The sequence below is a fragment of the Cajanus cajan genome, chromosome 7 (genome assembly GCF_000230855.2).
Source record: "Cajanus cajan strain Asha chromosome 7, NIPB_CcT2T_4, whole genome shotgun sequence".
Lineage (NCBI taxonomy): Eukaryota > Viridiplantae > Streptophyta > Magnoliopsida > Fabales > Fabaceae > Cajanus > Cajanus cajan.
Window position 1 is genome coordinate 42,781,123 of NC_138523.1, and position 16,245 is coordinate 42,797,367.

A 16,245-nucleotide genomic window follows, 5' to 3' on the forward strand; every position below is an offset into this window, starting at 1 on the left:
TATATAAATGAATGTTGATATAAGAAATATACTAATATATGTTTTTTTTTTCGTGTAAACAAACTAACTTTGTTGAAATTAATTTTCGTGCAAAGTGATTTTACATTATCAATAAGAAATCAATGTGTACGGTGAGTTCGTTGATTTTAACAATAGCAATACACTTGCACCACAAGAAATTTATAAAATTTTAGCTGGTAAGTACTCTCCAAAATAAAATATGTTAGAAAATAATATATCACGCTTAGTTGTAATCGTAAAGTCAAAGTTAATAATTCAAATTGAAAAGATTGAGTTTTTTTTTTAATCTTATCCTCAAATTTAGTGTTTACATGACAAACACTGATCTTTCGTGTGCAAATATTGTTTTGGACTAATAATAATGTGAAAACATCTTATCTTTCATGTAATAATATTGTTTTGTTTATATTTTAAAAAAAAATCTATTTTTAATAAGTAATTTTCTATTTTTTGAATATGCTTGTTTAAACTGTTTTTTTAATGATAAAAAACTATCTTTTAAATAATAATAAATTTTCAAAAGAAACTTCTATCTTATTAAAAGATATTTTTTTAAGAACCACTCTTTTAAGAAATATATTTTTATTTTAAACAAACTAATCCAATGTCTTAAAAACTAAAATAGAAAAAATATTAATTTAAATAAAAATCTAATTAAATAAATTAGTGCAATAATTATAATCTTTCTTTTTCATGTATATACATGTACTTCAATTAAGAAATAGATGAAGATGAAAGTTTATTTTTTATTGTCGTCTTTATAATTTCTTTTATCAAGAAAAAAAACTAAATATTTACACATTTATATCATAAATACTCATTGGTCATCCATATTCATTCATATTTATATATGACACCAATATAATTTTTATCAACTATTATATTATTTAATAATTTTTAATTAAATAATTATTTCTTAAAAGTTATCGTTAAATCAAAAATTTCTTATTCTTAAATTATAAATACATTTTATATTAATTCAAAATATTTTGATACTTCATTTATATAAATATCAAAATTAAAATAATATATTTATTTTAAAATATAAACAATTTGATTATCTCTTGTCCTTCTAATCATTGTTCAATGTTAACAAAATTAGACATAAACATAAAAAGATAATATAAAATTATAATTCAACGATTAAATCAACAAAATTTACTTTTACAATAAAGTTTTTAAACGATATAATAATAATTAGTAAAAATTACATCAATATTATTAATTTTATGATTATTTGTCTATTTAAATAAAATATCAAATAATTTTTAAATTTTTAAAAAATTTACAAATTTAATTTATATATTAAAAATTTTAAATTCAATAATTAGATCATTAAAATTTGATATAGAACATGAATTATTGAACGAAATAAATAAATCTTTCTTTATATATATATAATTCAATTATTTAATTCACTAATAGCTTGTGATTCAAGGCTATACATCCAAATTAACTTTGTAAGGTTACTACCTAAGTGATTATCTTATATATTTATTATGTTTGTTAACGTTTTAATGTATGAAGTGTTTGACATCATCATATCTTCTGGAAGAGGGTTTGTAAAGATTATTACCATATTTGTCAAAATATTTGTGCAAAAGATCACATTCCAACAGTAATGAACTATATGAAGTCGGCCATTTGTTAATCATCAATTATTTACAACACCAGGCAGGAAATGAGCCATCATTGGGCACAAAAGATTGGGGAACACGTCAAGCCAAAGGAATAGCAACAAACTAAGATTCTTATTGGTTCAAAATACAAAGAGGAAAAAAAAATGGAAAAAAAAAATGAAGGTTTAGTTAAAGTCAAAAAAGAAACAAACTCTTCATTTACCTCTTCAATCAAATAAAAGAAAATATATCATTTTTCCCATGTTGAAAAATCATGCAGAAGACCAAAATAAAGGATAAAAATTCAGTTGCTGCTCCGGTCAAATGCCATGCACGTTTCAATGATTCACTGTCCTGTGGCCTACCTCTTTAGTTGTTTTGAGTGTCCACAGACCCCATTCCATGGCAGAAATTGTTTAGCAAGGACTCAATATGCTTCATTTCTTTTGGGATTGATGCTGTTAGGACCTGTGTTGTGTTGGTTAGCCAAACTCAATATTAGCAACCCAATCACTGTTACCAGTATGTATGTAGGACAAAACATCGGTAACGCTGTTTAGGGATTTGTGGAAGAACAAAACTAGGTGATGTTACCAGTAATCACTGTTACTACTATTTCTTAGATGCTTGTCATGTTATTTCTTTTATAGTTAAAATCGGAGTTTTATCATGATAACCGACACCGACCTCTAAAGCTCTAAAGAATGGCACCACAATAACCTGGGGAATAGCTCCTAAATTACTGCTCTCCAATATAAACATACATGCACTATTTTTTAGCCACTTTATTCTATTTTTGTAAGACAAAATGCTAACTAATGTGGAAAGTACAATTTAAGTAATCATGATAGAAAGTTCTTATTAAAATCTTATTAATTTACACCCACCATGATTTTCAATGTATCCCTAATATGATTTCCGAATTTTTTTACTGTTTATTAATTCTTTAACCATTGTTCTAAGGCCATCTCCATTCCAGCAACTCATGTTTTTTACTTTGTGAGGTTTTTAAATGGGTCTCACTACACATCATCTATATTTACTTATTAAAATTTAAGCAACTCACTTTTCAATTCCAACAATTCTAAAACTTTTACTAATTGGTCTTACAAATAACCTCGCATCTTTACGTTTTATCAATATTTCACAAGAATTCATGTAGGTCCCACAAGAATGTTAAGATACGGTGTTTATATAAACGCCTTTTGTTCAAGGCTGCTGAATAAGAACTTCTTCCGATTGGTATTTTTTAATAGGCACCGGCGTACTTAACAAATCCCAAAAATGTAAGCACATGCGTTGGAGGTGCCCTGAGACCCTTATAAAAGTGTTCATAAATGAGGTGAAAACACTAAAGATCACTGCAAACACTGCAGAAACTGAAACTAAATCTATGAACTCTCACTCTCAACACACACCCCAAGAAAAAGTCACTGTCAATTATTTTGCTTCAGCTGGCTGATTTATTTTGATACTCGTAGAAGCAATAGTTTGTAGAGATATATTTACTTAAACACGGTGCATCCAAGTTTGTAAAGATGCTAAGGATTTAATTCTGATTTTACACGATAATTGATGGGGATAAATCTGGTACCTTGATTAATTTATAATGTACCGACACCCTAATATTGATTGGTTTCTGGTTAGACAACGATGGATCACACAACTAACAAAACACATTCAATGATACTGTATAATACGACTTAGAGTACCTGCGAAAATCTAATACTTTACGGATTTCAAAGATTAATTGTGACTTGTGAGAAGTTGCAATCGATAAAATACATGACAACTCATCAAGGGTGTACTAGTGTCCATAGCAGCGTGTATCACTCTCTTGCATTGTGACATCATTTAAGAGTTTGGCTTTGGCAACTATTTAACCATCAAAATCTTGGATTAAACCGAAAAGTATAGCTAATGCCGAGTATAAAAAATATTCTCCACTTGTCGGCTAGCGAGTGTATGTGCAAGTGCTTAGTTTTAATTTTTTTTTAAGGATGAAACTTGAAACTTGACTTGTTATTTAGATTTTTATGGTTTTGTTTATCAGAGACTCCATTTCTAGCGTTCCTTATCCTTTAAAATAATGAACTCCTCTATTGCAACCGTTGTAACCGCATATGCATCTGTAATTCATTATTCTACCGCTCACAAAGAAGCGCAATCAGAAGATAAAATCTAGATGTATCAAATTGACATACTAGTTGCAACTGCAATATTTTTCAAGAAATTACCTCGTAACCAGTTTCTGTGATAAGAACCCCATCCTCAATCCGTATCCCAATGCCTTGATACCTGTAATTGGACATGTTCCAAATTTATTACATTGCACATGAAACAAACATTTAATGCCAAGATTGAAGACAACTTAAATACTCACATGGAATATATGGTGAACAAATATGTACGGTGAATGACTATAAGGACGTCACAAATAGAATACAGATGAGAAAAAAATAAAATCCATATTGTGGTAGCCCAAATGTATAACTGGTATTACGACTGAAACAGATTAACTTAAGATTCTTAATTGGCATATGAAAATTTCAACATCCAAAAATGGACCACATCTCTTGATGGATTAAAGGGTTTAGGAACTATACATCTGTATGTAGAACTTTGGCCCCATTGGGTTTTCTGGAATGATTTTAATAGGAATACAGATGAGAATGAAATAGCCATTTACACTTGCATGTGTGATATGATTAAATGACTTCCATTTTAGTCCTATACTTGGTCTGCCAAATTAAATAGGAGAATAATAAAATATTTTTTATGACAAAGGATGGAGCTGGTGCAGTGGCAGTTGGGGGGTTGGTGAAAGTAGGGCGGTGACGGTGCAGTACTTATAGAACATGACTTCTAGCATTTTTAGAAAAGACATAGGATATAAAGGTAATTGCAGTCAATAATGATAAAACGAAATACGCTTCCTATTTTGGAGGGAATGGCTATTCCCTCTTTTTGATGGTATAAAAACACCCTAGGCAATGACTAGTCTCATTACAAAATTTCAAATAAGACCTTAGTTAGAAAAGATTATGAACATGCAGAGTAATCGATGCTTAAGCATCCTTGGAAATAGAACCAACCAGATTCTTGGAAGGAAAAATGGAAGGTACAATTCTTTAAGATAGTCAAGTTTGCATGTTCAGTAGAAATAGCTGGTAAACCGGGAAAATTGCATAAGAGAAGCAAGCAATGGGAATCATCAATTTGTGAAAACAAGCTCTTTAATCAACCTCAATAAGTACCTCTCTGAACAACTAAAAGAAGATGGAATGTACACCCCTGGTTCAATAGTTATCACCTGCACATAGCCACACAAATTATAAATAAATAAAAAAATAAAAATAAAAGCTGTCAGCTAATATTGGGTACACATTGTCCATATATGCAACTCTGAAGAAAAGGTCCACATAAGCAGGCAATCAAAGCTCCAATGAGGTTGTCTAGCTCAAAGAGGGTTAAAACCATGGTTTTAAATTGCAGTTGGAATAATCCTTGATGTTGTAGGAAATTGCAGATAAATGTGATCACCCGCATCAATTCACCATCTAGCAACCCCCAGCCCAAAAAAATTTATATACTTTGTTAGTTGAGCCAGAAATTATTTTGCATTTATATTACATAAAATATGTGGTAATGATAACCCAAAAAGATCCCCGGGATGTAAACTTAAAAACATTATTCAGCTAGCTCTAGCATTAAGATATTTTTATGCAGAAGAGTTCTTCTAATACCAGTTAGCTGAAAGTACCTATACTTTCAATGTAACAGTTCTGAAATCAGAAAAATATGAGCTGGCATTGGCACGCTGCATCTATGAGACAAAACTTTGGAATATAAGCTATTACTTGATTAATTATTAAAAATAAAAATGAAAAGAAAGTGATGAAAGTACTGGACTAGTACTTTAAGGAATCAAATATATCTTCAAATCTTGAATAGTCACCAATAGGTGCACAGCAGTGTTTAGAAAACACTGATCAGGTATAACTGTACAAGTATTTGACAGTTTTTGTGTTTAATTAAAATATACTTCCTCGGGACTCAAATACAAGCAAAATTAACTAACTTATGCGCCAATTAAGAAAGTTAGTTAACATCATGCAATTTTACTGATCTCTATAAATAATAAACTTTTCCATATATTGTCCTTCATTTGAACTTGATATCAAAAATTAAAAAGGATCATTGGAAATAGAATCTCAATTAAATAAAGGTTATTTTGGAGATGATATCATTAAATAAAGTAAAATTAGTTAAAATTTACTTATATTTTGGTCCACCATTCATAAGATTTTTTTTTTTATTTTTTATATTAAATCCAGAGAGAGTACTCAATCTGGTCTTAAGGCCTAACCCAACCTCCAAAAAACCAACTTGTAAGGTAAAGACTGTTCAACTTTATGAATTCTATTTAAACCATTTCTCTAGTTGATGAAGGACTAAATCACCACCCTTGAGGCTGCAATTCAAGCAGCTCCCAAAGAGATAGCAATTAGCAACTAAGACAAGCTAGGGTGGGGTTGAAATTAAGGCAGCTTTCCAACACTCTCCCTTATGTCCAGGGCTATTGGCTAGGAGCATGACAAATGCAGGTGGGCCCAATAATGGATCTAGGATGAGTTTTGATATCATCTTAGAATTTTGTCTTTGGACCTACCTTCAGCCCACAAAATTGACTTGTATAGTTTGAACTGACCAAGCTTTAAAAGCTATATTTAAATCATATCTCTAGTCGACATAGGACTAAATCACCACCCTTAATGTTGCAATTCAGACAGCCTCTAGAGAGGCCATGACTAAGGCAAGCTAGAAGACCACAACTAAGGCAGCCTTCCAACAGATACTGTAATGTGATTTTGAAATCAAGAATTATGATGGTACTTGTTGAGAGGAAGAGATAGCAGGAGAGATAACAGAATCCAATGTGCCAATAAACACAGCCAAGTGTATATATTGTGTGGCTAGTAATTAAGGAGAAAATAATTACTTAATTACCATAATTATGTAAATTCTAGAATTGCCTAATTATCATAATTAATGATATCGAACAATATCCAAATATTACCTAATTACTATAATTAATGATATAAATAAAAGAATAGAATATCTAACACACCCCCTTAAACTGGAGGATATAAACCTTATGCACTAGCTTGTTACAAATAATCAATTTCAGGACCCCTCAAAGACATGATGAAGACAACAACAACTTGATCATTAAAATTGACAAAATTAGTGGTGATGTCACCCGATAAGATCTTCTCCGAGATGGAGAGACAATCTTCCACAATGTGCTTAGTTCTCTCATGAAATACCAGATTTGAAGCAATGAGCAAGGCAGCCTGATAATCAGTAATTAGTGTCATTTGTATAAGATCTCCAAACATAAGTTCTTTAAGCAATTAAGTGAGCCAAATAAGTTATCCCATGGCTCGATACTTCGTTTCTTCATAGTGCAATGACATTTTGTTCTTTACTTTTTCAAGAAATCAAGTTACCACAAAAAAGAATGCAATATCTGGAGGTGGATTTCTTGTTAGTGGGAGAACTTGCTCAATCTGCAAATGAATATCCCACAACTTGAGTATGACCTATGTCTTCACACAAAAGACCTTTTCCTGAAGCTTCTTTAATATATTTCAGAACACCAATGTCCTTCACAATGAGAGTTAAGAAATTGACTCACTAACACAACCAATACCCAGTTGGGTGACAAGAAGATAATTTAGCTTCCCAACCAAATATAGGTGTATCAACACTCAACAGGCTTAGCATTCATCAATCTAGTTTCCCTCCAAAATATCCAGCACACTCAACAGGCTTAGCGTTCATCAACACCCAAATTGGCTTGTGCTACCTATATCCCTAAGAAGTAACAAATTTTACTTAGATCTTTAGTTTGAAAATGGTAGCACATATGTTAATGTCCTATATGTTGTCATAATTATTATTTAATAACACATTACAATTCCATCATTACTACTATTTTAATTAGACGTTGCATTTTCATTTAATGCGCTGTAAATATATGTATCGTCTCTCTGATTTAAGCATCTGTAACGTTTCTCTTCTCTGCTCTAAAGCCCCTAATGGCTATTTAATGAGAATGGCCCCAAGTGGACAGAGCAGTTTTCCCAAAAAGTATTCCTAATCATTTTTTATATGCTTCTTATGATCTTCTGACAACATATGCTACTTTAACGGGGTGATGCCATGGTGATGACTACATGTAATAATAACTATTCTTAGTAACCAAGGCAAAACAATAGAATGAACATCCATAGCAGAGGGAGTTTAGGGTGGCACTCGCAATAAAGTAGACCACATAAAATTCAAAGTAGGAATAGTAGGAGAACCCAAGATGTATTCCTGAATAGAAGAATACTCCAAATGTAACCCATATAAGGCCTACAATATGGAGAAGGTCTTCCACGGTTCATGTTCCTAGGTTGGGGTGGCAACAAGCGGCAGAAGCTCATTGAAGTATGAACAAGACTGTAAACTTTTTCCAAATATCCCATTGTAGAACCATCAAGGCGGCTAGGGGAAATGATACTCATGAGGGATTGGCAAACCCCGCAAAAGCATCAAGTATGATTGGTGTAAACTGTAAAGAACCTGTGTTTGTTCCCAAACTTTTGACAAGTCACGAGCAGAAAATATCTTCTTTAGAGAGGGCTGAATGGTGGATTTCAAACACCACAGTTGGGCATCAATATTGTTCCAGCAAGAACAATCAACCACTAGGATAGAATCAACTGTCGTTGTTAGGTGATTAACATAGTCTTGACCCTTAAGCAGAGCCTGATGTCGAAAGCCCAAGTGTTATAGATGGTACTATCCAATTTGTCCATCAACCCTGTTGTGCTTGCTCTACTGTTCTCTATCACAAAATGCACTTTCTTGTTCATTCCGAGCCCTTTTACTCCATCACGTTTACTTCAGACTATGTCCTATTACTCCATCACATTTTCTTCATACTATGTCCTTTTAGGGGTTTAGGGTTTTTAGGGAGCTTAGGATTTGAGGCTTGGGATTTAAGGTTTTTTGGGTTTAGGTTTTTTTGGGCTTAGGGCTTAGGGTGTCTAGCTTTAGAAAGCAGACTGAAAAATGTGAAAAGTATGTAACTGTATTTCTCATTTTGTGATAGTGGAGCAAGCCACTTATTTATAGTATAAACTGTCTTCATGACAGTTCTAACAAACTAATCATGCGACCTATAACAAACTAACTATCTCTAACCAACTTGAGAGTCAGTTTTTAAACTGCTCCCTTTACAATTCACTCACACTGGTAAAGGTGTAGTAGAACCAAAACAAAAGAAAAAAGTAGTGTCGAAAAAAGATGGCAGTGACACTAGCCAATAACCGAATAGACATGATTTATGGGGGAAAAAAAAAACTGGCATTGATGGACAGTCGGTTCATCTAGATTAAACAGTGCAGTGTATTACTTATATAGCATGGGTAATAACTACAGAGAAAATAATGTCCTAATTACCATAATTATGTAAATCCTAGAATTGTAGTACCATAATTAAGGATATCTAACAATATCCAGCAATAGCCTATTACCATAAATAAACAGTTTTTTTACTTTTTTTATTTTTTGGGTTGGTTTGGGTTATGAGAATTAAGAATTAAGGACTATCGATTTTTTATAATCAGTGTATTCTGGGGATTGGAATTTCTGTGAACATGAGCAACGTAAGGTGGGGACTTACCAACTCAAAGATAGTTTGCAGAAAATACATTGCCCAGCCATTTGTTGTTTAATGCATGTTAAAAGTTTAAAATTACTTGTATTTCAATTTCCCCTTTTTTTTTGGTAACCATGGTAATCAATTTCTCCATATTCTAAATATTTATATATAACAAAAATTGCATTATAGGCAAAGATAATCTTCACTATCCACATATAGAAATTCATTATTAAATTAAATGTTATCTGTCAGTGGTAGAAATTATCTCAAATTTATAGAAAATAGATATAAAAAAATGAAACTGCTGCTCAGCCGGGGAAAAAACTTACAACACCTGGCTGCAGAGGACAGTCAAAGCTGACCATTGAACAATCATGAATGTCCATCCCTAGATAGTGACCTGAACCAACAAAATGTGATTAGATAAATATATATATATATATAAGCAGTCTCTCTTGGCTATCACATTTTTTTTGTCTATAAACTTCAAACTAGCTTATGAGTTATGAATCTACTAAACAATTTTTTTTCTTCTGATGGACACATATTGCATGCATTGTCAGCAGGCAGTTGTGAGCACAAAGCTACCTATAGAAGTCGGGTTCAGCTTATGGTACGAACTGCTTCTAACATCTCTCAAAATCCCAAGATCCTTGAGTCCTTTCTGCAGCATTTCAACCTATGCAACCAGATCATTTCACGTTTCACTCTTTGTACAGCATCTGCTAGTTTAATAAACAATAATACAGCATCCGAAAGTACAAAAAGAAAAAGCAAGATGACACTCAATAAATAAAGATGGGCCAGTCAAGAAGATACTCAGGCAACAAGCGTCAAGCACACACTAATTGCTGTTACTGATTATGAGATAGTGTTCATCATGCATGGGGAAAAGCAAATATTGAAAGTTTTTTGGTGAGGAGGGGATGTGTTGATACAAAACAAAGGTTTTTAAAAAAAAAAATTTGAGCATTAACTATGCTAATTGGCAAAAAAATATAGGTTCAGTTCCACTTTAAATCTTGAGACAGAGTTTACTGTCAGGTGAGATACATTCAACCCAAAGTATGCAATTGAATTATGGGACAGTTCCAACAAGCCTATAACAAAAACCAGATATAATTAATTTGCTCTGCTCTCCCTTTTGTATCCCCCCAACTGATCATAGAATAAAATAAGAATTAATCAAATGACAGTGTTGAGAAGATTTAAGAATGAGTTTCACATAGAAAAAAAAAATGGATATTAAGGAGAAGAAACCTATGCTTTAGTACCCACAAAGCATAACAGCCAGCATCCAACTTTTAGGCAAAACAAAATACAGCATTTGTTTGCTAATACTGGAATAGAAGCAATCATAAATGTTGTTGAATTTAAAAAAATCAAAATATGCAGATGGGAATGCTATATTGTTACTAAATATATGCTGATGCAAGTTTCTACTTTCTACTAGCTAAGACAAACTATTTTTACTTAATTACCATGACATTCTACATATAGTTAAATATTTCCTAAACAATTTCAATTTTGATAAGTTAATCAGATGATTTAAAATTTTTTAAGATTAGAACAACTGAGGATACTATTTTCCTGAGTCTCATCATCAAATGGAAAAGAAAAGACCAACAAAAAACTCGTACAGATTCTAATAATAATGACCAACATTTGTGTCAATCGCCAACTCTCCCTAAATAGTAAGTTGTTAGGCGAAGGCTTGTAAATCACATTATTATATCTATAACACAACCCCTCATGTTGAAAGGATGGACTATCACAGGCCCACCCAAACTTGTGATGAAATTCAATTTTTATTTAGATGTGTGAGAATGGCAAAGATTAAACTCTTGGCAACTTCGACATAGAGTCTCTAATACCACATCAATCACCAACTCTCCTAAAAGCTTAAGCTATTAGGTATGTTTTATGAATGACAATTACCTTATTACATCTCAGACAAATTGAAAAGGAGACAGGAAAAAAGGGATACCGAATGGTTGTGTATTTGCCTAATACTGGCACCAGGCTTACAAAGTTCCACACAATGCTTATTCGTTTCCAGTATAAGATCATAAAGCTCCTCCTGAAATATACAAGAAACCATGACATTCATATGAAAAGTGACAAGAATAAAGGAGCAAAGCAATATGTTAATTTACAAGTTAAAAGAACAAAGCATATGTGGATTTAGCAGTTTTATTCTATCTCAAATTTCACTGGGCATGAATAAGGAGTAAAAACTAAGCTTCAAACATTTTTATGTCATAGCATACCTAAAGCAGAGAAAGATCCTGGTCATTTTACATATTGCCATCCCCAATGGTGGGCAGGTGCAAGCTTTTGGCCCATTAAATCCCTTAAAGGAAAGAAAGAGGAGGGGAGAATCTATCCCTAATTAAATGTCCATGCATGCATAAATTATTCAGAGCATATATCACCAATTAAATATACTTCTATATGCAAAAACTTCCACTTTTGCTATAATGACTGGTTAGTATGTCATTTTCTATCTCGTCATGGATGATGAAGCTCCATATAAATGAGCAAGCCTTTTGGTTGTTTATTGAAATTTCAAACAAGACATTAACAGGAAGTTGGAACTAGAACACTGTTGTACAGAACAGAAGAAATCAGGATTTGTACAAAATAGTGAACATAAACACAAAATAGAAAAGGAAAATGGTGAAAAGACACTGCAAACAGCAGCCTCCTAGAGGTCTGCTTCCTCCCTTTTCAATTTTCTCTTTCCTTGTTCCCTCCTCCCAGTTTCCTCTCTTATTATTCCATTTCATTTCACAAAGTCTTACGGACCTTCACTGTTTCCAAGTTGTTACACTATACTGCTCCCCAAAAATAATCCCTACTCATATTTCTGTCATAGCTATGCACCTCTAATTCCCTGGTGCCCTTGCCTTTATTCCTAAATACACCTTAGTCTAGGCAGGATGTTAACATATATATGTATCTTCAATCACAACTAGAGGAAAACTTCATCTAACTAGTAAGGAATTCACTCTTCACTAAGAGGCCATTTGCCTAACAGTAATTGTTAATGCTTTTTCCCTTAAATCTTTAAGTATAGAGTGTAGAGGTGAGCAAATTCAAATATCAAAACTAGCAACATTTCCCATTATTTGTTGAGAAAGAAATCTTAACCCCCTTCTCTCTAAAAAGAAAAACAAGGAAAGTACAGAATTTTTTGTTTGAGAAAATATTTTCTGTTTTCACTTTTAATTACAAAAATGTCATTATTTTCATTATATTTTTAAAGGACAGTGAAAACAAATGTTTCTTATGCAAATCCTTGACAACAGAAAACAAATGAAAACAAAATAGCATTTTTTTTATAATTAAAATTGAAAACAGTAAATAAAAATAGTAAACATTTTCTCAAAGTAAACATTAAACAAACCATAAGATTTCTTGTCATAGTGAAGTTTAATATTGCAATTCTCAACCTTGAGTAGAAAACACCATATCATGCCCAAAAAAAGTCATATTACAAGAAACAAAGGTGAAGTTGTTTCACCCATCATAGAAATTTGATCTAGAACAAGTGAATCGTATATCAGAAGAGTTATACATCCACAAACAAGAATCATACAATTATATGCTCATCATGGAATGAGCTATGCAATAGAAAATTGAGACCATGCAGTCTGCTTACTCTGCTAGTCTTAGATTGCTATTATTTGATCAATAAATTGGATATCAAGTGATAAGAAAAATCAAGAAAGAAATATAAACTTAAGTTTACAGCATACAATGAAATGAAAATGAACCCTTATTAAGCTCTCATGTGACATGTACTTACGTAGATAGAATTGATAAAAGGACTTCAATCATGCTAACCTGGGCAGAAGAAAAGCTACCACAAGGTGGCCAGGTACGAGTAAGATCACTGGCATAACCATGTAACTCACATCCAACATCCATCAAAACAAGATCTCCTTGTTTAATCTGCCAAATATATGTAAAGATTAGAAACATGAAATTAAAAATACTACAAGATGCCATTTAGCATATGAGTTTACTCTCTGATCATTCCTAGAATAATGTATAACACTTCCATTAGGCCCACCACCAACCACAGGATTGAATCTGATGCAGAGAAAAAGAGAAAAATTATATCATTAACTATGGACAAAAGTGATGCTTAAATTATCAATAACAATACACAAAGTATTCAGGCATAAAAAAATTAGTCAGGAGCTCAAATCATTCAATAAAGAAATACTCACCCCATCCGCTGGGCACCTCTAATTTTGCATTCATATTCAACCTTTGCCGCTAGCATACCTTCAAAAGGGTATGTCTTTGAGTGCAGCATTGTCAACAAAAGAGCCTATTCAAGACCACAAAATGTTCAAATTATCAAGAGGCTATCACTTTGTGTCTAGGACCAACTAACAGTAAAATTATCAGATAACAGCCTCATTGGGAGTTCAAAATTTTTAATTACCAAGTAGTTAGCCATGCAATGGAGATGGAAGTACCTGACAAGCAATTGATGCAGATTCCTTCATCAGCTTGAGCTCTGCTGGTGACTTTATCCATCGCAATTGATGGGTATAAACAGCTAGATCCCTAACATTGTTACAGTAAGCTAGCTTTTTGAAAGATTCCAGTTCCATATATGCCGCAGTTGCTGTCTGAACATTGTGGAACAATTTTGATGATCCCCTTATCATATCTGGAAGGATCTGAATCAGTAATTAAAAATGTTAAATTAAAAATTACTATAAAGAATATAAGTAGCTATTCAACAGAGGAGAAGAAAAATGCACTTTTTAGACTGCAAAGCTGTGATAAAATTGGCATCAAAACTCCAGCAGGCTTAGCAATGGAAATATTTCAGATGTGAGGACAAAATAGTTGGCTATATAATTTCTAAAAAAGTAAAAGCTTTTGATAGTCAATACCAGTGATTCACCTCATGCAATTTTCTCATTGGATATGCCTTGTCAGCCTTGAATGTATCTAATGCTGCATCAACCCCTGCTATCTGCCCTTGCCAAATCACATCCTAGACAAAATTAAGGTTTTAAAATTATGTTAGATTGAGATTAGTTATTTCTTTAACCCATAACTCCAAAGAAGTCATGATAAAAATCACACACGCCATGACCAAATTCACAGATGATTAAATCTAACATGAAAAAACAGTTGAAATATTACATAGATTTATATTGATAATCTGGTGAGCAATCAGATACTTATTTAACAAAGAAAGAATATTATACATTATACATAAGTATACAATTGAATTAAATTTAAATACACTAACAATGTAAAGGTTTTTTACATTGCCTTGTATGGTAAGATTGTTGACTTGTAATAACTACTTTAAAAGTCATACTTAGGGTGATTTATAATTGATTAACAATGTGAAAATCTTTACACGGGTAATGCATGAACATTAAACTAATAAACAACTTGTTGCTTAAGATAATAGAAATTGAATTTTTTTCATGGATATGGTCCAAGCAATGTCTCAAAATTAACAATCAAAAATTAATTTGTGCTTGCAGAATGTGAGTTCTACTAGTCAAGCATTATTTTAACACCGACAGGAATTGATCCTATTTCCATCATCAATGTGCATTGCAAAACATAGTTCTATTTTTAAGAAGATATTATCAGACACACATATGGCTTAGCTTCTGGCATGAACATGCATAAACCACAGTCATGTCCTAAAACGGCCACACCACCAGGTTGTTGGCAGCCTGTGATATACAAGTAATCAGCATCTTGTCGAAATGTATAAGGCACAACATCTGTCATCATCTTTACTGGGGCAGAAGCAATGATTGCCAAACTCTTCTCTGGAAGAAGTTCCAACAACTTTTTTCTTCGTAGGATGTATTCCTCTGTAGATATGCCCGGTGTGAGCTCCCCATCTTTTAGTAACTAAAATGTAACATAAAAAAAAATGTTAATCAGTCTTAACAAACAAGTAGTTTAGTAAAATGCTCTATAGTCATATCATGTCACATAATTTCCTAATTTCGTTGTATCTAATATATATGTGTCCCAGTTATATTTTGTTCATTTCATTAGTCATATCCGTGCTTCCTAGGTTTCAGATCAGAAATTATGAAGAGGTGGGGAATGTAGTGAAATAGCACCTGCGGATGAGAAGCAGAGGTTGGTTGTCCAATATCAACAAGAACCCTATCAGTGCAATAGGAACGAAAACCTGCAAGCTGCGAGCGAAACTTGCAAGTGAAAAGTAGTCAGAGTAAATTGAAGTATTTGCAGCGAAAGCATAAATTGAAGAGTGAGAAGAATTGAATTGGCAAGCAGAAAAGCAAGAGTTAGAAGCAGTTGATAAAATGATTAACAGGATTTCCATGTTCGAACTGAGGCAGGCAGCAGGAAATGATTGGGAAGATACAAATATATAGTTTGGGTTGGTAAGAAAAGAAAAGGAGGTAGGAGGAAGCAGAAAGCGATGAAGGAAGACGTACTTGTGTGTGTGAAACTATCCTGGTTACTTTTCTTACAACACCCTGCATCTTCGTTTCGTTGGACCTTCTTTGTGTTCACCAGAGGTTTAAACTTTAAAGGGTTTAAGAGTGAGAGAGCGTCCAATTTCTGTTCGTATTTGTGTTGTAAAATAACATTTTTTTTAATGCAAAAATATTTATATATATTTGGAAATATTAATTAACGATTGCAACAAAGTATTGCTTAAACAAATTTCAATCATTTTAAAAAATCTAAAAATATATTTAAGTATATCATAAATATTTTTAATATTATCTCCTAATTAAAAACATAAATTCGACTGTGAAAAAAAAAAGATTTAGTTTGAATAACTTGCATACTAAACATACTTATTAAAAGTCAACGTGAATTACAAAATTGAAATTTTAATTTAAATAT

The 16,245-nt window shown here is 32.3% G+C and overlaps 1 protein-coding gene across 3 annotated transcripts; it reads right to left on the reverse strand.

The window, feature by feature from the left end:
• Positions 1 to 1,626: 1,626 nt before the first annotated feature.
• LOC109795536 (Metallopeptidase M24 family protein) lies at positions 1,627 to 15,981 on the reverse strand. Of its 3 annotated transcripts, none has more exons than XM_020355069.3 (14): positions 15,828 to 15,981; positions 15,486 to 15,563; positions 15,004 to 15,267; positions 14,288 to 14,380; positions 13,851 to 14,057; positions 13,596 to 13,699; positions 13,389 to 13,455; positions 13,207 to 13,314; positions 11,345 to 11,437; positions 9,946 to 10,036; positions 9,687 to 9,757; positions 4,898 to 4,953; positions 3,878 to 3,938; positions 1,627 to 2,108 (listed from the first exon to the last, which is right to left on the reverse strand). In XM_020355069.3, the coding sequence occupies exons 1-14, from the start codon at positions 15,873 to 15,875 to the stop codon at positions 2,010 to 2,012; spliced, it is 1,440 nt and encodes a 479-aa protein (XP_020210658.1). In that variant the 5' UTR covers positions 15,876 to 15,981; the 3' UTR covers positions 1,627 to 2,009. The 3 variants fall into 3 exon arrangements, 2 of the variants coding, with proteins under 2 accessions (XP_020210658.1, XP_020210657.1); XM_020355068.3 differs by having other exon boundaries at positions 15,486 to 15,575; positions 15,828 to 15,977; XR_003803214.2 differs by having other exon boundaries at positions 2,029 to 2,108; positions 9,692 to 9,757; positions 15,486 to 15,575; positions 15,828 to 15,979.
• Positions 15,982 to 16,245: the final 264 nt, after the last annotated feature.